The sequence below is a fragment of the Ornithorhynchus anatinus genome, chromosome 3 (assembly GCF_004115215.2).
Source record: "Ornithorhynchus anatinus isolate Pmale09 chromosome 3, mOrnAna1.pri.v4, whole genome shotgun sequence".
Lineage (NCBI taxonomy): Eukaryota > Metazoa > Chordata > Mammalia > Monotremata > Ornithorhynchidae > Ornithorhynchus > Ornithorhynchus anatinus.
Genome location: NC_041730.1, coordinates 32,058,503 through 32,081,586, shown reverse-complemented (window position 1 = coordinate 32,081,586; position 23,084 = coordinate 32,058,503). Strand labels below are relative to the sequence as shown.

The window sequence follows — 23,084 nt, the reverse complement described above, 5'->3', positions numbered from 1 at the left end:
TCTTGCCGATTTGAAGCACCTTTTATATTTGGGCCATTGCCTTTAACCAGGAAGCTTTCAGTGCCCCTGAGGCTGCTTTTCTTATTTAAATTAACTTTTGCCTTTCCAAGTATTTTAAATTCAAATCCTTCTTTCTCTCAGCTGCAATTAGTTATTAAACGGGATTTCGGTGTGTCTGATGGTTTTTAAGCAATTGAACAACCCTAATGAGCTAGACATTGAACAGGAAAGAGGAATGAAACCAGATGACTGACTAAAGAACCCTCAATGTAAAATCAGAAGCTGAGGATTTCTTTGAATTTTAGCCCCCCAGGAGAGTCAGCTTAGAGTTACTGAACACCTTAAAAGATGGAATTTCTTTCCAGCTCTTAACCTATAAGAGGGCTGCATTTCTACACCAGTGGCCTAGATTGAATCGTTCCCAAGACGGCATTCTTGAATACTTTGTCCAGTCACAATGTAAGAAGCAATGATAGGTCTAGTTGCCTCTTAGCGCTTCAGGTAAGGGAATGTTGTAATTTTGTTGTGGGAGCTGAGAAGTTCAGAAAAGGGTGGCCACTGCTGACCCTCGTGAAAACTGGGCAGGGAGATGGGCAGGGAGACGGTGAGCCATCACATGGATTGCTCTGGTCACGCATACATCCGTACTACATAAAGAACACCTACGAGGTACAGAGCACTATGCTCAGCACCTGAGAAAGAGTGTATCAGACTTTAGTAGAGCACTCCTTGCCTTCAGGGAGTTTCAATTTAAACCAGGAGACAGACACTAAAATAATTTACAGGTAGTAGTAAGAAGGGAGAGTGAATATGTACATAGTGAGTCTGTAAGTAGTTTGGTAAGTCAATATGTACAGAAGTGATAAAATGCCTAGTGGGCCTAGAATTGCTGAGGTAGTTGAAAGATACAGCCTCAAGAGAGGAGTTATTGATCAGGAAAGGCCGCCTGGAGAAGTGATTTCAGGAGGGCAGTGAAGATGGGCAGAGCTGTAGAGGATATGAAGAGTGAAGGAGTTCACTTGCAGGAGGGAGGAGGGAAAGGACTGAGGCATGGTGTAGCTTGAGGAAGAAGAGCTTGAGCTGGAATAAAATGGAAGAAGAGAGTGGATAAGTGGGGTCAAAAGAGAGATGATTAAATACTTCAGAGTTTTTGCTTGCTGGAAGGAAGAATGGGTAATCATAGGCTTGTGAAGAGTGGAGGGATGAGGGCAGAACAAAGTTTTAGGGAAATCTGGATGGCAGAGTGAAGCATGTAGTCCCGAGGAGTGAGACTGGAGTCAGGGATATAAGTGAGGAGTCTACTCTGATTATTATCAACTTGGGCTATGACAAGTGCCTGGATCAGTGTGATTTGAATGGCGAAGAAAGGGCAAATCCTGGAGCCGTTATGTGGGGTGGAGACCCTATGGGATTTAGGGAGGGTAGAGTCAAGGATTATATTATGCCCAGCTTGAGGGTGTCAGTAGTGGGGAGGATGGTGGTGGGGTCAACTATGATGGGAGAGTTAGGTGGAGTTAGGTGGATTTGGGACAGAAGATAAAGGAGTTTTAGTCATTTTGAGCTTGAAGTGTTGATGGAACATCTGCATATAGATGTCTTGGAAATGAAAAAAATACAAGATTGGAATGGTGCTCTCACCACTTTAGGGACAGATATGGTAGATTTTGGAGTCATCCATGTAGAAGTCATAGTTAAACCATGGGTCTGTGTTAGGTCCCCAAAGAAGTGAGTAAATAGGGAAACTGAACCTTGAAGGGCACCTGCAGGGCCAGTCAAACCAAGGTTTGGTATTGTTTCCAGGAGAAAGGTGTGTTCTATAGTTCCGGAAGCAGCTGGAGAGGTCAAGAAGGAATAGACTAAAGTCTGCAAGATTTGGCTAGAAGGTGGTCAGTGGTGAACTCTGAAAGAGTAGTCTCAGTGGAGTGAAGAGGGCGTAAACCAGACTTTAGAGGGTTAAAGAAGGAGTAGGAGAAGAGTAAGTGGAGGCAGGATGTGTGTACATCCATTCAAGGAGTTTGGACAGGAATGGGAGCAGTGAAATCGAGTGCTAGTTGGGATATTGGGATCTACAGAAGGCTTTTTTTAAAAAAAAATTAGGAAATGGGGAGGTGTGAACAAGTTTGAAGGTACAAGAGCGGGAGCCATCAGATTGAGTGGTTGAAGATGGTCGTCTGGGAAGGAAGAAGAGTGGACAGAAGTGCTTTTAGAATGTGAAAGAGAATAGGATCAGAGGCACAAATAGGTAGAGAGGTTAGATTTGGAGAGACTGACTGGAAAGGAGTAGAGTGTCGGTGTGTGGGTGGAAGCGAGTTAGGGAAATGAAGGGAAGATTTTGAGGAGCTCTTGCCTGATAATTTCAGTTTTTCAGCAGAGTATTTGGTAAAATCATCAGGCCTGAGAGGGGATAGCTGGAGACACTGAGGGGTTTGAGGAGGGTGTTAAAAGTCTGGGATAATTGGTGGGGCAGTGGGCATGGATGTCGATGAGGGAGAAGTAATGGTTCTGAGATTGAGAGGGCAGAGTTATAGCGAGCGTGGGAGAATTTGTGATAATGTCACAGTATCAACTGGCAGAAATACGCCAAGCTTGCCTCATTCTAGAGTGTTGCTCTGGGGTCCCCCGGCCCACCGCTCTCCCCCAACAGTTACTCCAGAGCCTTTTACTTTCCCCTCCCAAGTCCCTCTGAAGCAGGAACTGAGCTATCAAACCTGGCAGTGGGGTGACTTGGTGCAGAAAATATAGAATGCTCGATGTAAAGGTGTCCATAGCTGTCGTGTAATGGGCTCCTGCTAGGTCAGCTGAAAACTGAACTTTCCTGTATAAAACTGGACAAGTAACACCCGCTCCCCTCACCTCCCCAGTTCAGAAACATCATGCATTTCATTATATTCAGCCTTCTCCTTGGTTCAACTAGACTTTTCCCACATTTCTTAGACAGTTGTTTATGTTCTTAGATCACCTTGCTATTTTAGCCATACTATAATTATTTAGTCCTGGAAGTTTTCTTGGATTCAGCAAAATTATCTGAAAATCATAAGAGGTATTTACTGTCCATAGCAACAGTGGCACAATAAAAAGAAAAAAACAGAAGCTTCATCTCAAATGGAGAGTGAATTGGAAATCTATCTGTTAAATGAATCCTTAACTTTAAAATAACCTTCAATTTTACTGTGTGTATTATTGATGTAGGGTGGGAAGATATTTCTTTGCCTATATATATACACAGTTACTAAGCAACAGGGGCATCTCTTCCACTCCCCCTCTTGAGACAAGTGCCCTCCGCTCCGGACAGCTGCCCCAGTACCAAGCAATTGGGAGAGAACAGGCATTGGTCATGCACCAAATCACTGGTTTCCCAGCCATTTGCTTCTCCATTCACCAATTGCCCCTGACTAATCTTCAGTGTCCCAGCTACTGGGAGCAACAGAACCCTCAGGGGGGTGTGGGGTCAGACCTGTCCAGAGCCTTGTCGGGAGATGATGGTGAACCATCAGGCTAGGAGGCAGAAGTTTCAAATTCTGCTTTCTGATCCCCCAAACCCTCCAAAGACATTCCTGCTGAGTATTGAGTTTTTTCCCCCCTTTCACCATCTTTTATTTTTGAACTTGTTGAATACTTAAAATCTATTTTGTTACTGAGACAGTTCCAGTGACAAATTTTCCAAGAAGATAACTGATAGTTTTCATGGAATTTTTTGCTAACAGAACCTAATGGTGATTATCCCTTTTGTGATCTTTACATAGTGAATTCCACACTTCTTTGCAGAGTAAATCTTTCTCAGATGTCTCAGTCTATTGTACGAGGGTTTTATTCACAACGTTTTGAATGGTCCCTTTTCCAACTAGGAAGAAAAGAGTGTACGTTTTGAAGAGCAATTGGATCGTGTCTTTTCTCATGAGGAGAAACTTCAACTCCGAATGTCTTAAGGGAGGGGAATGGGAAGGATGAATGTGAACAGCATTTGAGGGTTACAGTTCACCTTTGGATGATTACAAGATATCACTCTGCTTATGTAGGAAACCGCTATGGATTAAAAAAGGGACACCCACGTTCTATCTCTGCTGCTAATGCATAAGTGGATTAAGCACTTCGTCTTCACAGGATGCTAAACACTTTTTGAAAGATAAGTCTATACATATATTTCCAAAAGGAAGATTGGTAACTATTTCTAATAAAGCGTTTGGAACACTCTCAGTATTCAAATACTTTTTATCCTCAATTTATACTTCAGCAAGTTGCCTAAACTTTCAGCAGATCTTTGAGATCAAACAGACTGTTTCCTGGAATCATCTTTATTTTAAGACTTAGCTGCATATTTTGTTACTATATGCAGTTCAAGATGCATTAAAAATAAATGAACCAACTGTACACATGTTCCCTTTTACCAGAAAACTCTGATAAATCCAAACATTATCACATGTTCCCTTTTACCTGAAAACTCTGATAAATCCAAACATTATTTCATATCAGAAACCGTAAAAGATATCTGACCTGGCTTTCATATATTTTTGAACAAATTGAAATGTAAGAATTTTTATTTTTCATAAAATAGTAGTTGCTTTGCTCACTTCTGTGATACACTTAGGTCATGAAAACTGTGCTTTAAGTCAAAATGCTCTTCAGATGGTATAGTGTTCTCAGTGTTATAAAGGAATGATTGGTTCCTGAGCCAAGGCCGCTGCCCAGCAGAGGTGAGTTTTGACTTGTAGCAGATTGCCTTCCACTCACTAGCCACTGCCGCAGCCAATAATGTAATGGGTATGCCTTTGCTTGACTCTCCCTCCTGTAACTGAGGCTGGTACAGTACTGGAACTCTCCAGGTGTGATCCAGAGTGGGGCCAGAATTGTACACTAGATCAATTAATAGATGAGTACTATTGCCACATTTATGCAGTCATACTAACCTAAAACTAATATAAAAAGTAAAAAAATGCAATCAGTAAAGATCGAGTACACCCAGTTCTCCTGTTAAAACAGAAGTTGCATTCCCGCAAAACCCCACAGTAATGAAAAATCAGTCTGCAGTGCTCACCCATTCAAGCGCTTTAAACGTGTGCCTGCCTGCAAGTGCACAGACGGTGTCTTCTATTGCGTGTTAGATAAATGCTCCATAATTTCCTAACAGTTCTAACCAAAATGAATAATGAAAACACGTGTTAAAGCGGAACTGAGTGTACAATACTGTACAATATGCGTAATCCTTATCTACCGATAATTTAAAAAGCATAGGCAAATTTTAAACCCCTCTTTTAAATGAAAAATGGGTTGCTGGGCACATCTATTTGGGTAGGGTTTCTCTTTACACTTCCGTTTCTTTAGATTTTTTTCCCGACATACCCTTGGATCCATATCTCTGAATCCGCTCTATTGTTTTGTAATTTTTTAATTTAATTCCAGCAGCGATGCAGTAGTTGTCCATAGTCAGGCCAGCCCCTTCTTGGACTGCAGCTGAAGTGAGAAAAAATGGGGGAGGGGAATGGTGATGACAGTCCCTACCTCGGCCTCCTCCCCCACCCTGGCCTCCCTGGCCACCCTGACCAGATGGTATGGGGGTGTTGAATGCTGGGAAGAGGGCGAAGACTGTAACAAACTTCTTTCTGGCCCAGCCTGACCCTGGTGGCTGCTGAGGGGGTTGGGGGAAGACCTGTAGTTGGAGAAGAGACCAGCTAAATTACGTACTACTACGGTATTATTGTTTTTTAAAAATAATTGAGCTGTAGAAGGCTGGGGAGGAATGGAAGCCATAAGGGGACTCTAGGGGGTCTGGCTGGACTTGACCGGTGGAAGTATGAACTGAAACCATGGGGAGGATATTTGGAGGGGAAATTTACCTCATCACCAGGGAAGCACGGTTCTAGTGTCATGAAGAGGACAAGTGTTATCAGGTCCAAACAGTGTTAATTTAGAAACCTTACAAGTGCCCTCTGTTGGAGCTCAAAGAATGGCAATTTGGGGATTACCTGTATAGAAATCCCCCTCCTTTGTGTTTCTAGTCCAGATCTGATTATGATGTAATAACCAATTCTGAAACTATTTTAAGATAAGGTGAAATGATCATTTCTTTCAGATGTGGAAAGCCTCTGCAGGCCATTCGGTATCAATTACCAAGGATGATGGTGGAGCTGATGACTGGGAGACAGATCCTGACTTTGTGGTAGGAGTTAAAGCCTTTTATGTTTTTCTTTTAATTTTAATTAGCTGGAATGCCTTTACTTTGAAGGTTGAGATTTAAAGACAGAGGTTTAATGTCATTTTCTTCTTTCTTGACAGAATGATGTGAGTGAAAAAGAACAGAGATGGGGGGCCAAAACTGTGAAAGGATCTGGGCACCAGGAACACATCAAGTAAGAACCTCATCATCAACAACTTTTATCGAGAGCACACCGTCCCTAGATCTATTTGACTCCACGACTACACCTTTTAAAAGTGGGGAGGGAATACTGAGGAATATTAATCTAGAGAAAATGAATTCACCCCAAATTCCAATGAGGTCGGCCAGTAAAATAAATGAAAGCAATTTCTCTGGCTAAATAAAGTACAAAAAAGCCCAAAGGGATCCTAGGGTAGAAATCGTTTCATCACTGCTTAGACTGTAAGCCACACATGGGACGGGGGTCTTTGTCCGAGCTGATGAGAACAGTGATTGAGACACAGTAAACGCTTAACAAATACCTCTCTTTTGTGTGTAGTAATGTCAGTATCTTGACTTCCAACAGTGAATGTATCTGAAAGTAACTTGAAGATATTTTTCAAACTGGCAGGCTTTTAAAATGAATGGTCTTCCTGTAAGTGCGTTCTTATTAGTGTCTTCATATATTTCAGGATTCGTAACTCTGTATTGAGTTGCATTCTAAGCAGTTACAGCCCTGGATATTGTACTGTCTGAATTCAAAATAATAAAAATAATAATAGTATTTGTTAAGCACTTACTATCTGCCAGGCACTGTAATAAGCATTGGGGTGGGTAAAAGCAAATAGGATGGACATGGTCCTTGTCCCATGGGGGGATCACACAGTCTCAATCTCCATCTTACAGATGAGGTAACTGAGGCACCCAGGCAAGTCAAGGTCATACAGCAGACATATCCTCAAAAACAAGAAAACTTTGAGCAGATCATATCTGTGTTTCTAAATTTGCAGATAGCACCTCAAGTGCTGGCCTTAGGTTGCTATTTTCATAATCCAATAATTGAGTTTTTTTCTTCCATACAGTAACATAACAAGTAAAGGGAAGTAAAGGTGATGATAGTTTCAAAAATGAATAAAGTCCCTTGGAGCTATTGTTTCTGAGGAAGTGAGGATAGACTGCCCTACCTTTCAGTGTAACAGGTTTGCAGCTCTGAAACCTAAATTATATTACTTTAAGAGAAAAAAATATACATTTAAGAATTCTTTCATATATCATTTTAAGAAGAGATTAGTCAAGTGCATTTCCTGTCAAGTACATTTAAATGTGTTTGCATAGCTTTGTTGGATATATTCCCATAGATCCAAATTAATTTGTCCTCCACATTAGGGACTACTGAGTAATAATATCCTGAGTTTGTACAGAACTGTTACTTTTTCTGATTATCTTCATACCAATTACATCATTTCAAGTTCATAATTATTAGTTTCATTTTATAGATCGGGTAACCAAGATAACTTGGACAAGTCACTTATCAGAGTTAATTTGAGCCAGAATCAAGATTGAAACTCAGATCTCCTAACTCCCAGCCCAGACTTTTTGCAGGAGACCAAAATTTTAACATTTCTTATTTTCCTACTTTTCTCAAAGATGACAGGTATATCTTACGTTACTTTCGAATACTTATATTACCAAGGCTTTCGTGTTTTTTTTTAATAATTCAGAGACTACAGTAAGAATTTGTATAATGTCCTTATTTAAAATAAAAGTTAAGCATCTTGTTTGTGAAAGACAAAAATCCTGCTTTGGCTGACAGTGAACCATTGTCTTCCAAGGTCATTCACACTTCCTTTGTTCAGTAATAGCTTTTTTTTCCCCTCAGTGTTCAGTAGTGGCATCTACAGGTTGACTCCAATATTACTACTAGTAGGTTCTATTTAAAGAGTTGGAATATTTTTCCTTTCTATCAAACAGAAATTTCTAGAATTCTTATAAGAAATATTCGCCCTACCCCTACCGCCATGGCACTTATATACATATCTTTAAACTATATGTCATAAATTATTTGTTTAGAGTAACATCTGGCTCCCCCTCTATATTGTAAGCTCGTTATGCGTACTGAATACGTCTGCTAATTCTGTTCTATTGTACTCTCCCAAGTGCTTAGTACAGTGCTCTTCACATAGTGAGCACTCAGTAAGTACCATCGATTGATGCATATTAGCAAACAATGAATTATATTTTCTGGTGTATGACTAAGGTATGGACTAAGAATCTGAGTGGTTTTCTGGAAACAACTTGGCCTAGTGGAAAGAGCACAAGTCTGGGAATCAAAGAACCTGCTTTGCCATATGCCTGCTGTGTAGCCCTGGGCAAGTCATGTAACTTCTCAATCCTCAATCCTTATCTGTAAAATGGGGATTCAAAATTTCTTTTCTTTACTACATAGACCATGAGCCTGATGAGGGACAGGGACCATGTCCAACTTAATTATCTTGTCTTTATCCCAGTGCTTTCTACAGTGCTTGACATAGTAAGCTTTTAACAAATACCACCATTATTATTTTCCTCCTAAATATCCTCATTTAACATATTCTTGTTTTGCTAAAATTAACATAATCCCTGGTAACCAGTTACTAGAGTTAAACTGGTATTGACCTTTTGGTTCATTTCAGCAAAAAAAAAACTTGATGTTAATAGGGGTTAATGGAAAACTTTGAAGTTAGAGATGAAGGAACCCTGATTATATTCTTAACTCTGACAAGGTTACGATGAGAAGACAAGGGTACACTAGGGATAATTTTATCATTTATTGTATTTTTCTTTCCTTTAAAGCATACACAAGCTAAGAGAAAATGTCTTTCAAGAACACCAGAACATCAAGGAAAAAGAACTTGAAACAGGACCAAAAGCATCTCATGGCTATGGAGGCAAATTTGGTGTTGAACAAGATAGAATGGATAAAGTAAGTGAAAAGCTACCTGCTTCAGTGAAGTTGCTGAGTGAGCCTAAGGTGTATAATGTCACAATTATAATTGAAGATTGCTATTTATAGTTTGGATTCACTCTCCTAAACTCAACATAAATGAAGGGAGTGACCTAGAAATACTCAGTGCCTAGAATTGGAAGTGTGTTTTATCATTATCATCCACAAGAGCACCACACAGGATTCACAGGACTGCTCATAGTGGCCATTGGTTGATGAAAAATCCTACTTCCGGTAGATGTTCAAGTGCGCCCGCTTTAGATATGAGCCATTCCTCTCGAGCTACAAAAGAAAGTGTTGTCATATCTTCAGTAGAATTTGAAAATGGGTCAACAGTGGGAAATCAGAAGGAATTTGTGCCTTGCAGCCTACTTTGTGATCTGGATAGTGGCTTGGTGTGAACTTTTAACAATAGTAGATGCCTTCTTAATCACCAGGACTCTTGGACAATTCTCTTGTGAAACCAACTAAACCAATGCTGACAGTTTAGCTGAAAGTCATCTTGGGTATTAGTGCATGGTAATATAAGGTAAAGCAGTCCTGAAAGTGAAGTGGTGGGAATGTTTCTTGAAACGGATTATGGATGATTGTACAGGATTGTTTAGAGAATCTTTTAAGTCCTTAAATACTGCTTTAGAGGTTGAATGTAGTGTACCAGAGCCTCACTAACTTTCAGTATCACATCCATTACAATTGTTTCTCAACCTAGGTGGGTAATGGGTTAATTTTTATTTGCTTATCTGGGACCTAGCCTCTTAGACTCATGTTGACTTGGCAAATGTCTGCTTCATTCTGTGTATAGAGGTAAAAGTATCACTTGGCGTATTTTCGGGTATGTAATTTCACACCCATTTTGCCATGTGTATGGATCAGATTAAACGTTTGAGCTGGAGATAGTGTAATATAACAGGTATAGGGTCATACCTGACTCATGTTTGCTGGTATATTGTAGAGGGTGGTAGAAAATAAAAATGATCATGCACGAATTTCATTAGGGTTTTCTACCTATCTGTTGCTTTTTATTCACTTCACGCTCTGTCATTTATCTCTCTGTTACATGAAACTTTTCTGACGGAAATAGGGGAAGTGGTGAGAAGAATAATATTAGAGTTCCCCAGAAGGCCATACTTTGTGGTTTACTGTAGAGCAAAACTCCCTAATGATTATATTTAAAAGACTGGCAGAATTAAACAAGGAAAAACTTTGCGACGACAAATATAGTGTACATATAGCTGTCCGAATTAAGTGATGTAACTGACAATGATATATACATGAGTTCCAGTGAGGCAGACACATGGCGTTCGCTTCCACATTGCACATGTAAAAATAGTGTTTTATTGTGTGCCTGTGCTACTTGAAGTGCTTGGTTCTATATTGGATGCTGCATCTTGTTCCCGTGATCTTCCTGAGGCTTCTCTTCTGAGAAAGCTGTTATTGAGACCTGCACGCCAGACTGCTCTGTCGGCCCCTCTCTTCTCCTACTGTTCTTCAGCTGTATTTCCCAGAACATTTTAAATGTTTCTTCTGGCCTGCTCGGCCACTTGAGCTCACCATACGGTAGCTACTGTCATCCATCCCTCACATGACCCATTCAGTAAAGCGGTTGCACTGGGTCCTGTATCGGTGCTTGTTAAGCAGTGCAACTCTGGAATGTAGTTTATGATTGCATTTTGCCATTTGATTTTTTTCAAGTATGCAAGTAGGAAACTGGTGAAACTGTTTAAGCAGTTGGATGTTATGTCTAAGGTAGGCTGAGATCTCACGGTCAGTAACGTGGACTTTTCAGTCCATAAATAGCCACTGTGATGTGAATGAGATCCCATGCCACAGTCGGCTGATAAATGAGGGATTTTTGTGCCTCCCTCCCAAGTAGAAAATGGCTTGCCACTGTTTGTCTCCTCCTCATGGCTCCTGGCCATATTGGTAACTCGGGAAGAGTAAAGGACAAGGAGTCCTCTCCTATTCTTACCTCTTCCATCGGGAGATGGTGCATCATGGCCACGTGGAACTCCGATCAAATTCAGCAAGCAAACAACTCTGGGCAGACTTCTTCTTCTTCCTCTGCCTGCAGGTGGCTTGTCCCTTTTGCTGGGGACCCTCCTGTGGTAGGCTTCATCCCCGACCAGGAGGAGTTACCATATTGTACTTTCCCAAGAGCTTACTGCAGTGCGCTGTACACAGTAAGCGCTCAATAAATACAATTGTATGAATTAGGGAGAGCTCCATAGCATAGTGAGGAGAAGAATTGTGGTTTTCGAATGTTGTTTTTGGCTGGTCTAGTTAGGAGCTACTTTAACTGAAACCTTCTCTTTAGTTAACCACCTTGGGAACAACCTGGATCCATTCGCCCTCTGTAGACCCTCAATTTGTTCTGGAACTTGATGCCACACAGAGACAGTCCCTCCCAAATTTATGACTCCCTTGATTTGATTTGTTTTTTTCATTATTCCATGATCATGCTTATACACCATTTTAACACGTTTGCATACTATGATTTTTATAGAACACAAGTGTATTTCACTATTGTGGATTTCACAGATTGGTGCGATTAGGAAGAAGCGCACATTGGTTAAGGCATGATGCCATAATACTTCACTGCATTGCCTCAGCCATATTGTTTTTGTAGCATTACCATGTTTAATACAGTAAAATAGTGACGATTGGATAGGTATAAAGCATTCTACTGGGGATGAGTATAACAATTATGTAGAAAGCTGCATCAAATGTCATCCACTCTAGTATCTTCAAACTATGTACTCTTTAACCCATTAATATGCATTAAATCAATGGTTACTATAGCACAATTTTCCCATAGTGCAAGGGTCTTCAAGAACACTACCCCATATTATAGGATAATTCTTATTCTTAGAATTCAATGACAACAACCTTAATTTCTGCATTTTTTCTTAAATATTCTCCTTTCATAGCACAATCACCTGAATATATAAGTAAACTAGGTTCTGGGTCATGTCTGGGAAGCTGACTCCTTTCCTTTCAATTGCCTAGGCAGTAGGTATGTGCATACCTGACTTGCCCTAAGGAATGCACTAGGCTACAAGAACCTTAGTGCTCCAGTCTCACTCACTGCCTCTGTCCCAAGCAGGACATTTGAGAGGATCTGGCACAAGGTCCTTCCTTCCCACAGTTTGTAACTTCTCACACTGCTTTCCCTTTCCCTTGGTCAAAGCCCATTAACCCAGTTGGGGCCTTCCCCCATCCCTGCGGAATCAGCCCTTCAGTCTCCCCCCAACCCCTGCACTCTGTGACCCCCCAAAATGTGGGAGGGCTGAACAGGTGGGACAATAAGAAAGTGGCTGAGGGGTGTGGGAAGAGCCCCTGCATTGGTGCCTTAATAGCTCGGGTCTTCCTCCACCAGAGGTACCATCTGTGTCTAGACTGCTATGTCTAGATTGCTAGACCTTGGGCAAGTTACTTCACTTCTCTGTGCCTCAGTTCCGTCATCTGTAAAATGGAGATTGAGACTGTGAGTCCCACATGGGACAAGAGACAGTATCCAACCTGATTTGTATCCCAGCACATAGTACAGTGCCTGGCATAAAGCTTAACAAAAATCACAGTTATCATTATTATTATTATTATTATTAGACTGTAAACTTGTTGTGGGCCGGGAATATGTCTGCCACTTTTGTTGTATTGTACTCTCTCAGGTGCTTAGTACAGTGCTCTGCACATAGTAAGCTCTCAATTTATAACCATTGGTTGATTATGAAAGTACCCATTGGGTAGTGACGATATAATAATTATGGTATTTGTCAAGCGCTTACTATGTGCCAAGCACTGTTCTAAGCACTGGGGTAGATACAAGGTAATCAGATTGTCCTACATGGGACTCAGAGTCTTAATCCCCATTTTACAGATCTGGTAACTGAGGCACACACAAGTTAAGTGGCTTGCCCAAAGTCACACAGCAGACAAATGGCGCCGGGCTTTGAACCCACGACCTCTGACTCCCAAGCCCGTGCTCTTTGCACTAAACCCCACTACATCTCATAAACCATGCTGCTTCTCATAGATATTCATAGATATGGCATGAATGTGTTTTTGTTCAGGTCTTCACCCCTTGAGAAATGTGCTGGTGAGAACTGCACCCCATCCATTCTCCCATGCTGAATTCTTCCTCTTCCCCCGCAACCCCTGGGCACCCTAGCATTCAAATATACTTAACACATATATACCTAGTTTTAATTTGAGATCAGAGGTGACAGGACTGACAGTATAATCTTATCATTACAGTAATGGGGCTGATAAGGCCAACATTATGCATGCAGAGATGGTCCCGAGGCATTGATAAAACTGCTCTAAAAATCAGGAGTGGCATCAGTGGTGGGTCAGTAATAGAGAAGGTGGAAATTACATTACTTGGGAAACTTAATTTGGCATGAAGCCTGATATCACATTGGCATACCACTGTTTTCCATGAACATGCTGGTCATGTCAGTTCGTTTTGTAACATTTTTGTCTCCCTGTGTCATTAGCGTGCCAGTAATAAGCAAGCATATTGCTTAAAAGCAGAATTTGGTGGCATTATCATTATCATCATACTTGCTAAGCATTTACTATGTGCCAATCACTGTACTAAGTACTTGGGTAGATAGAAGATAACCCGGGCAGAAACCGTCCCTGTTCCTCATGAAATTCACAGTCTAACTAGGAGAGAATAGGATTTAATTCCATTTTACAGATGAGAAAACTGAGGCACAGAGAAATGAAGTGTCTGGCCAAAAGTCACAGAGAAGACAAGCGGCAGAGTCTGGATTAGAACCCAGAGCCTCTGACTCCCAAGCCCGGTGCTCATTCAGTGAGAGCACATTGCTTCCAGTAGAGAGCCTTGATTGCACATGGGTTTGCCAATGTGGGTTGTGCCTAACTTCAGTCGTTTTCAAACTAATTGTCCATAATGCTCTGTTGATTGCTATAAGTAGTACATAAATGGTTTGTTGAGAATTAAGAATAAAAAAAAAGTGACCGAAGCATTATCAAAAGGAATGTGGAGATGTAAATAATTTTATTTAAAGTAGTTTTCCAGACACAGTCTTCGTGCACCTCTGTGACCAGAATAGGATTATAAGTATATTTGGTAAAGGCTTAATCATGGTATGTACAATTTACTGGAATGCGGTAAGAAGGCTGGGGAGCTGTCAGCTGTTTTCAAACTACATCTATATCTTAACAGTTGATTCAGCATTACTCAGAGGGATCCCTCTGGGCAGTTTTTTTAAAATTTTGAATCAATCGATGTTTATTGAGTACTTAATGTATTGTATGCAAAGCCCCGTACTAAGTGCTTGGGAGAATGCAGTACAACAGAGTTGGTAGACATGATCACTGAAGTTATACATGTCTTCAATCCTTTTGTTGAAGAAAATTGGCTATTGACTGGGTATTATGGGGTGGGGAATAGAGAAGGCACAGGTTGCTCCCTCAGGGAACATATGGACTTTGAGGCAAACAGAGTATGAACTGCTTAAATCATTTAGAATACGCACATACATTTTCAGCCAGTTATTGGAACAGATTCAGTCATCACTAGGTGATCCCTTAAAAATAGTCTCAGGTCCCTGAGCCCCAAAACCTGCAGCCTCCCTGCCCGAGCATAGTTACCCAGAGAATGAGCTGACACATCAAGCAGTGCAAAACATTGCATTTACTAGTGAGAGCTATGGATGCATCATGGTTATGTCACACTGATTCATACATTAGCCAGTGGTCCCGTGACCCTGGAGTGAGAACCAAAACCCAGAGATGTACTTTCGGCCCCTCCATCATTGCACTCTCCTCCGCAGTCCCCTGCCACCAAAGATGACTCTCTCCATCTCCAAAGTCACATTTTGAGTGCTCAGGGCATTTCTGCCTGCTCTGGGGATGTTTCTGGCCTGAGGGTCATGTAGAACATTATTTCCCCTGCCCTCATCTGGTTGGATTCTCTGCTTTTCTTTTAAAGTAGCACCTCGAGTTCAGTTGTCACATCTCTGTACTTAGAAAACCTCCTTATCAGGCAGTCCGGGGTGGGTGTCTTCCTCCTTCCCCCTGCTTCCTTATTTGTCTTCCATTGTTAGAAGATCATTCCTTTTTGGCTTCTGTGTGATTGCAGTATGCCCACTGCTAAAGAGAATTCAGCTATTCCTCCACCCTGCTGTATAATCTATTATTTGATATTAAACAACCTCCATACCCTTACATATCCAAAACCTCCAAACCTTGTACCACAGCTCTTCCCAAATCTCCACTCTTGCCTCCATGCACCCAAATTTTATATCACAACTTCTCCGAACACATAGATTTTTTTTACATTTAGCAATTTCTCCCCCTTAGAAGTTGCCTGATCTGAGTAGGTTGTTTCTACCACAATGTAAGCACAGTGCCTGGCTCGTAGTAAGTGCTTATTATTATTATTGTTTACAGGAGTCATTCACCAGAGTTTGAAAATTACTCACATAGGTTGCCTCATGGGGTAGATCTGTGGAATGGAAATGGGAATTCTCATTCATAGGTCAGGTCTCCTCCTCAGCCTGATCAGTGTAAGCAGTAATTATGTCTCCTTCCCACTACTGTATTATATTCTCCTGAGTGCTTAGTATAGTAAGCTGCGTACAGTATATGCTCAATAACTATAGTTGATTTTTTGATTTATACTGTGGAGGTAATATCTGCCTCTCCCTACTTTGTAGAAATATGGATTAAAAAAAAACAGGTGAAAATATATTGGAAAAGGGAGCAATAAAAATTTTATTTTTTGGAGGAAGGAATTTTGAAGAACTGGAATTGACTATGTTAAATATTTACATCTCATTTACATAAAAATACATTTTTATTATCTCATCTACTTAAGTTTGTTAGTCACATCTCTTCCCAATTGTTCTTTTTGCCAATAGTGGTAAAAGTGTTTTAAAATGAGAATTGTGTTGTTTCTATTGTGTGTTTTGGTTTTTTTTTGCAAATCAGATATACTAATTTATATTCATTTAATTTTTATTGTTCAGTCTGCTGTTGGTCATGAGTATCAATCTAAACTTTCAAAACACTGTTCCCAAGTTGATTCAGTAAGAGGATTTGGTGGAAAATTTGGGGTACAGATGGATAGAGTTGACCAAGTAAGTCACGTTGCTCTGATTGTTTCATTTTCTCTGCTTTGTTCTTACGGTTTGGGGATGGGTAACTGGTATTAATTAAGGGGTTTGTTTTTTGTTTTGAAATATGCAAGTTTCCTTCATATTGCTGTGAAAAATGTATATTTAGTCTTATAATTGTCTCCGTAGCATAATTGTCCCACCCTGATCTTTGAAGGAAAAATAAAAGATTTTTTTGTAGCACATGGTGGTGAACAGTGATAGACACAATTGCTGGGAGACGAGGAAGAGCAATGAAAACAGAACAAAGCAAGGCCAGTGGGGGGGATTTAACTCATTAGGACTGCCTCTGGTCAAGGAGGAGGAGCAGAAGGGTAAGAGTGGGATAACAAAGCCCTGGGGCAGTTAATTCTTTGAATATCTGTTTATGCAACACTTGAAGGTGCAATAGAAGAGTCACAGAGTCATCTTACCTTCAACTTCCTACTCCCTTTCCTCCTTTTTTCTCCTCCTCTTATTGCTAGACTTATTTCTTAAATAAGGTGCTCAATTGCCCCATCCCTGTTTCAGTATTTAAAAAAAATGCAAAAAGCATGACAATTATGTGAGTAAATACTATGTGCACCCTGTATATCCCCCAGAATATATATAAGATTTAGTTGCCTGTTTAAACAAAATTGAGGTCACATTTTTAATGCTTACCCAAATGACAGGATGCTAAGAGTACTGTCCTGATGGAAGAAAGGTGAATGTTTTAAACCACACAACAGTTCTGAATGGTTATAATTAATATAACAGTAAACCATCCATGTCAAACTCATTCCTACGCATAGAGTTTATTTGGCTATGTATTCAAATGCACTCTGTCCTTGTAAAATGGTGCAAAATATTAAAATTCATGTAAATCAATCAATGGTGTTTCTTGAGCATGTACAGTTAATGTAATTCATTATTTAGTAGAAAAATGAATTAAATTGGACCTAGTACCTTGAAGATATAGTGTTAGTAGCTGGGGCTTTCCATCCACCAAAGAATGGAAAGTATTCAGTTTATCCAGAATGAAAAAGGTGGTCTGGAAAATAGGGAAGTCTGGAAAATAGGGAATAGGAAAACTCAGCCTACTCTAAGGGTTCAGATATGTTAAAATACTGCCATCTTTGGGTTATCTGGACAGAGCTTATTAGTGCTATGGCCATGAGTTCCCCTGTACTATGCTTTGCCAAAAAAACCTCAAAGAAACTTATCCCAGATTTTGGCAATTTCTGCAATACTCATCAGCCCTTTGGTAATGAGGTGTCGTCTTTATTAAAGCATGGAAACCTGAAGAAGTAAGGGTCTAGGTCTGAGGATTGCATGTTAGTCATAATGTCCGCTGCCTGATGTCTTTTAGGATTAGCGTGATACTTTTTGGGTTTCATGTCTCTACATCTGGGCTAATTTCCACGGCTTCTCCAGGGGACAATTTTTAAAAATTGGCATTAGAAGAAAACTGGAGGTGATTTGAGTGAGGAGAAAGAGCTGGCTGTGGGTATGATTTGAGTTGTGTCGCAAAATGGGACATACTGTTGAGGATTAGCCAATCCAGCCTTTTGTTCATATGCTAGAAATTCAATGTTCTTTGGTTCTGCATTTGTTTTAGTCATCAAAATAGAAAAGATAGCTTTAGTTTCCAGTCTTTGTAGTAGGAAAAGAAAACGTCGTGTTTACCGTGAGTCATTTTTTTTCTGTATGTATTTTTCAGTCTGCAGTGGGATTTGAATACCAAGGTAAAACTGAGAAGCATGCTTCACAGAAAGGTAAGCTGTCCAAGTTGGTTTCTAGGAAAAACAAATGCTTTAGAGTGTTTTTGATGAGAAAAATAAGATTATCTTTTGTAACTAGCTGTATCACCCCTTTAAATTCTTTGGGCAATCAGTGTTTACTGTGCACTTATCACTGGCTTTCCTGGAACCGATGAAAACTGGGGAAGTTGAGGAAAACCATAGGTGGCTCTTGATTTTTATGATTGTTGCCTTTTTTTTAATGGTATCTCTTAAGCACTTACTATGAGCCAGGCACTGACCTAAGCACTGAAGTAATAATAATGTTGGTATTTGTTAAGCGCTTACTATGTGCAGGGCACTGTTCTAAGTGCTGGGGTAGATACAGGGTAATCAGGTTGTCCTACATGAGGCTCACAGTCTTCATCCCCATTTTACAGATGAGGTAACTGAGGCAAAGAGAAGTTAAGTGACTTGCACACAGTCACACAGCTTGGCAAGGGGCAGAGCCAGCATTCGCACCCATGACCTCTGACTCCCAAGCCTGTAGATACAAGCTTCTCAGGTTGGACACAGTCCATGTCTCATGAGAGCTCCCAGTCTTACCTCCCATTTTCCAGATGAGGTAACTGAGGCACAGAGAATGAAGTGTCTTGCCCAAGGTCACACAGCAGACAAGTGATGGAGCTGGGATTAGAGCCCAGGTCGTCTGACTCCCAGGCCTCCTGCTCTTTCTACTAGGCCAGCCTGCTTCCCTATTTAGTGCTAAGAACAGTGCTTGGCACATAGTAAGCACTTAACAAATACCATAATAATAATAATAATAATTCTTGATCTGTAGTCTTTTTTCATACCTTGGGACCTGTGGACCACATGTTGTACAATCAATTCTGAGCAAAAGCTGGTCTGCCTTACCAGCAAATTACTAACCTTCTCCTTCTATTTAAGTATTTCAATTCACTGTTGGTTATACAGACATGGTCCTTAAAAATGTTTTTGTATTTCTTGTTGGAGCTGTGGTTGATTTTTGTTAAGTAACACTTGATTTGCTTGTAAAGACTTTTATAAGAAAGTAAATTTTCTCTCCCAAAACTTGACACATTTAGACAAGCTCATTTATAAGGCTGTCATTTTATGTCATCCCATCTTTTCAAAAAGGTAAATGGGAAGAAATTGGAATAGGTGCTACAGAGCACACCTAACTGGACATATTCACATTAAAGGGCAGAAGTTTTCCATGAAGGCACTTTTTAATCATTGACTAACCATAATTTGAATGACAAAATATGAATTATCCTCATAGATTAAGTAGTTATGCTGCCCTTGTGAGAATAAAACAACAAGGCTAGAAGTAAGGAGACCTGCATTCTAGTTCTGGCTTTACCCCTTGCCTGTTGTTTGAATGTGGGCAGGTCATCTAACTTCTCTGTGCCTCCATTTCCTCATTTGCAAAATTGGGACAAAATTACCTGTTCTCCCTCCCTCCTGTACCGTCAGCATTGTGTGCGACAGGGATGATGTCCATTCTGATGATCTTGTATCTTTCTCAGCATTCATCACAATGCTTGGCACATAATAAGCACTTAGTAAATACTGTTATTGTTATCAATTATTAATAATATCCTTCTCTTCTTTTGACTTGACAGAGATTCAAGGATAAACCCATATCAGAACTACACCCTTGAACACTTAGCCTTTATTACTCAAGGGCTTAGTGTATGTAATGAAAAATCTTTTAAACTTGAAAGCATTTTACGGTGCTTACTTGTAATGACACTATGCCAAAATAAGCTAACTCAGTGGCTAAAATGTTTCAAAAATTTATGTATAGTGGTTAAAAGGTGTACCAGCTTCAACTATGAGCTCCTGGAAAATGAGGATGAGAATGTGGCTACTAGCTGTAACTTGAGATTTCTTGCTGAGATTTGACTCTCCAGTTCGTTCCTTCAGGAAGAACTACCTGATTAACCTCTCATCTCCCCACCTTATTCTTCCTCTCTTCTCCATCATCTGTGTACTTTGGTCCATACCCCTAATCACTTGAATACTTACCTCCACCCCTCCCATCAGATCACCTATGTACATATCCTTATATTGTCTTCCCAGCTATTTTGTTAGCTCCTTATGAGCAATGATCATGTATACCAGCTCTGTGATACTCTCCCACTTGCTTAGGACAGTACATGGCATACAGTAAGTGCTCAATAAATACCACTGTATGATACCCCTTTTTCCCAAATTTTAATTTTAAAAAAAATTGTAACAATTTATGAGGTAAATGATTCTCTAAAATAGTCCTTGTTTTATGATAGAAGTTTATACAAATTAATAGTATAACATGAGCACAGTACTACGTGCTTGGGAGAATAGAATGGAACTGATAGATATGATTCCTGCCCTCGAGGACCTGACAATCTAGCAGGGAAGGCAGACAGTAAAATTTTACAGAGAGGAGGAAGTAATAGAGTATAAAGATTTGTTCATAAATGCTGTGGGAGGGTGGAGGGGTTGTAGAGTTGGGGAGATGAGAAATAATCAAGGATAGCCTCCTAGTGGAGTTGTGATCTCAGAAGGACTGTGAAGATGGGAAGAGCAATGGTCTGCTGGATCTGAAGAGGGAGGGACTCTAGGCAGGAGGGAAGACAGCAACAACAGGAGGTTGGCAGCAGGGAAGATGAGAAAGGGCACGGTAAGAAGCTTGGCTTGAGAGGAATGAATCAAGTGAGCTGGGTATATTAGAAGAGAGAGGATAATTATAAGGGAGAAAGCTGACTGAGTGCCTTCAAGTTGATGGTCAGTAGTTTCTACTTGATGCAGAGGGGAATGAAGTTTTTGGCAGAGTGGCTGGTGTGCAGAAGAGTGATCCAGACAGCAGAGTGAAATATAGACCACGGGGAGGTCAGCCAAGAGGCTGATATAGTCAGGCTGGGATCATTTGAGTAGTATGGACAGGATTAGGAAGAGGAAGATGAAGCTGGATGGTCAAGTGATGGTGGCACATTTGAAGGGAGAGAGGAAAGAGCCATCAGAGAGTGAGCAGTTGCAGGTGGTGATGGGGAGGGGAAAAAGAATAGGTACAAGTGTTTTTATAAGGTGAGAGAATAAGGTTGGAGGTACAGGTAGAGGGAGTAGATTTTTGGAAGAAGTTTGGAGATCTCTTGAAAGTTGTCTGAGTAGGAAGAAAAAGTGGATGAGGGGGTAGGAAGGAGTTGGGGGAGTGAGGGAGTCATTCAGGGGAGCCAATGCTTGATGATTTCAATTTGTGTCAATATTTGGCAAGGTTTCAGGGGGAAGAGGGAGGAGGTTGGGTTCTGGGAATTTCGGGACAGAGTTGTGAAGAACAATTGGTAGGGGCAGTGAGCATGGGAGGTGATAAGGGAAGAAGCGTAGTGTTGCTAATAGGAGGAGAAAGCAAAGTGATATAAAGGTGAGGATGGATTTGAAATGGCGTAGGTCAGCCAAGTACCTGGTCTTCCAGGTAGAGTGCTCCACAGCGCAAGAGTTGAAGAAGTTTTCTGAGGAGGTGCTCCAAGTGAGGGCTTTATGGTACACAGTCGATGGAAAGGAAAGAGGAACAGAGGAAATTGAGCTTTTCAGAGAGGGTGGAGTTGAAGGTGTGGATTTGTGCATCAAGATATGGGAGGTTGAGTAGAGAGTCCAAATGGGGCATGATCGCCTGGGATTAGTGGAAGAGATTAAGAGTTCGGAGATCTCTGTTTCGAAAGAGGACACAACCTATTTGTTGTCATACTTTAATGTTTTCACTCACCAGATTATTCTAGTGGTTTTGGTGGCAAATATGGTGTACAGGCTGACCGAGTGGACAAGAGCGCAGTGGGCTTTGATTATCAGGGAAAAACTGAGAAGCATGAATCCCAGAAAGGTTTGTACCCATATGGATATGTCTGTTTCATCTCTGGGGGGTGATCTCCATTTCAGAAGTAGAATTGTCACAATGACCTCTTTTTGCCTTACATTTTGTAACGCTGGAGCCTCACAAATTATGTAGAGTTCTTTAATTTCCTCCAAGTGAAACAAATTGAAAGTAATTAGAAATCTTTTTACTTTAGGGACTTCTGTAACTGCTTTTATAGAAAATTTTGATAGAATTCAGTAAACTAATCTTAATTTGCTTCCGTGGCTACTGTGATCATTGGAGCCTTAAAAAGAGATTGTAGTTGTCAATTAATTTCACATAATCCTTGGAGAGAAGAAAATGTGGCATATGTTTTCTTTCTTTTTTTTTCTCCTTAGTAAGAAATAAATCTGTCTTCCTCTTGTTTTTAGATTATTCCAGAGGTTTTGGTGGTAAATATGGTGTTGACAAGGACAAAGTGGACAAAAGTGCAGTTGGTTTTGAGTATCAAGGCAAAACAGAGAAACATGAATCGCAGAAAGGTTTCTTCAGCTTTATTACTAATATACTCAACCATTTATTCCTAGCTCTTTCAAGCTACTTGAAACTATTCAAACAAGATAAATTTATTTCTTACCGCTCCTTTTTTTGGAATGTATCTTGAAAACACTATATTTGAGTAATTTTTAAATTTGTTACATATACCTATTTTGCTTTTAAAAATCAGTATAGTTTGTAAACTTAATAGCCATGCCTTGAGTTTACAGCATGTTTGTGCTCTTTGTGGTGAAACCATGGAGCTTAATACTTCATGTTTTGAGCTGCATGTGTTTGGACTGCTTTTCTTGTGTGGGGCCCTGTCTGTGTCTTATATGAACTTTGAAAAGTATTGAGTCTAAGTGGATAATTTTGATTTTTTTCTTTGTCATTCAAAGTAATGAGGGACTTATCACCCTGTCAGTGTAATGGTCATTTATTTGAATGGATAGTATTTTTCTGTGGGAACTAGGAAAGGAAATGGTGGAATGCAGAAACCAACTTAAATGAGTTATTGTAATTCAAGCTTAATATTTTCCCCAATGGACCCATTGGTAATGATTTGTGGCATTTTATTATGTATATAGACTATGTGAAAGGGTTTGGAGGAAAATTTGGTGTGCAGACAGACAGACAAGACAAATGTGCACTTGGCTGGGATCATCAAGAGAAAGTACAGCTGCATGAATCCCAAAAAGGTATATTCATTTCACTAAACTCATTTTAGCCA

At 40.3% G+C, this 23,084-nt stretch overlaps 1 protein-coding gene and 1 long non-coding RNA gene across 8 annotated transcripts in view; one reads left to right on the top strand and one right to left on the bottom strand.

The window, feature by feature from the left end:
- CTTN (cortactin) overlaps nt 1–23,084 on the top strand; it is a 41,936-nt gene that overhangs the window by 3,290 nt on the left and 15,562 nt on the right. For 2 of the 7 annotated variants that reach the window (XM_029060049.2, XM_029060048.2), the window contains exons 2-9: nt 6,068–6,154; nt 6,271–6,344; nt 8,963–9,092; nt 16,115–16,225; nt 17,943–17,997; nt 21,734–21,844; nt 22,249–22,359; nt 22,942–23,052. In XM_029060049.2, the coding sequence (XP_028915882.1) occupies nt 6,068–6,154; nt 6,271–6,344; nt 8,963–9,092; nt 16,115–16,225; nt 17,943–17,997; nt 21,734–21,844; nt 22,249–22,359; nt 22,942–23,052 (790 nt within the window). Of the gene's footprint in view, nt 1–6,067; nt 6,155–6,270; nt 6,345–7,657; nt 7,785–8,962; nt 9,093–16,114; nt 16,226–17,942; nt 17,998–21,733; nt 21,845–22,248; nt 22,360–22,941; nt 23,053–23,084 lie in introns of those variants that run through there. The other 5 variants (XM_029060053.2, XM_029060050.2, XM_029060051.2 and 2 more) reach the window with 4 other exon arrangements.
- On the bottom strand, nt 5,368–5,942 carry LOC120638275. Its single transcript, XR_005659852.1, has 2 exons — nt 5,832–5,942; nt 5,368–5,448 (listed from the first exon to the last, which is right to left on the bottom strand). It is a non-coding gene; the product is annotated as an uncharacterized LOC120638275 (long non-coding RNA).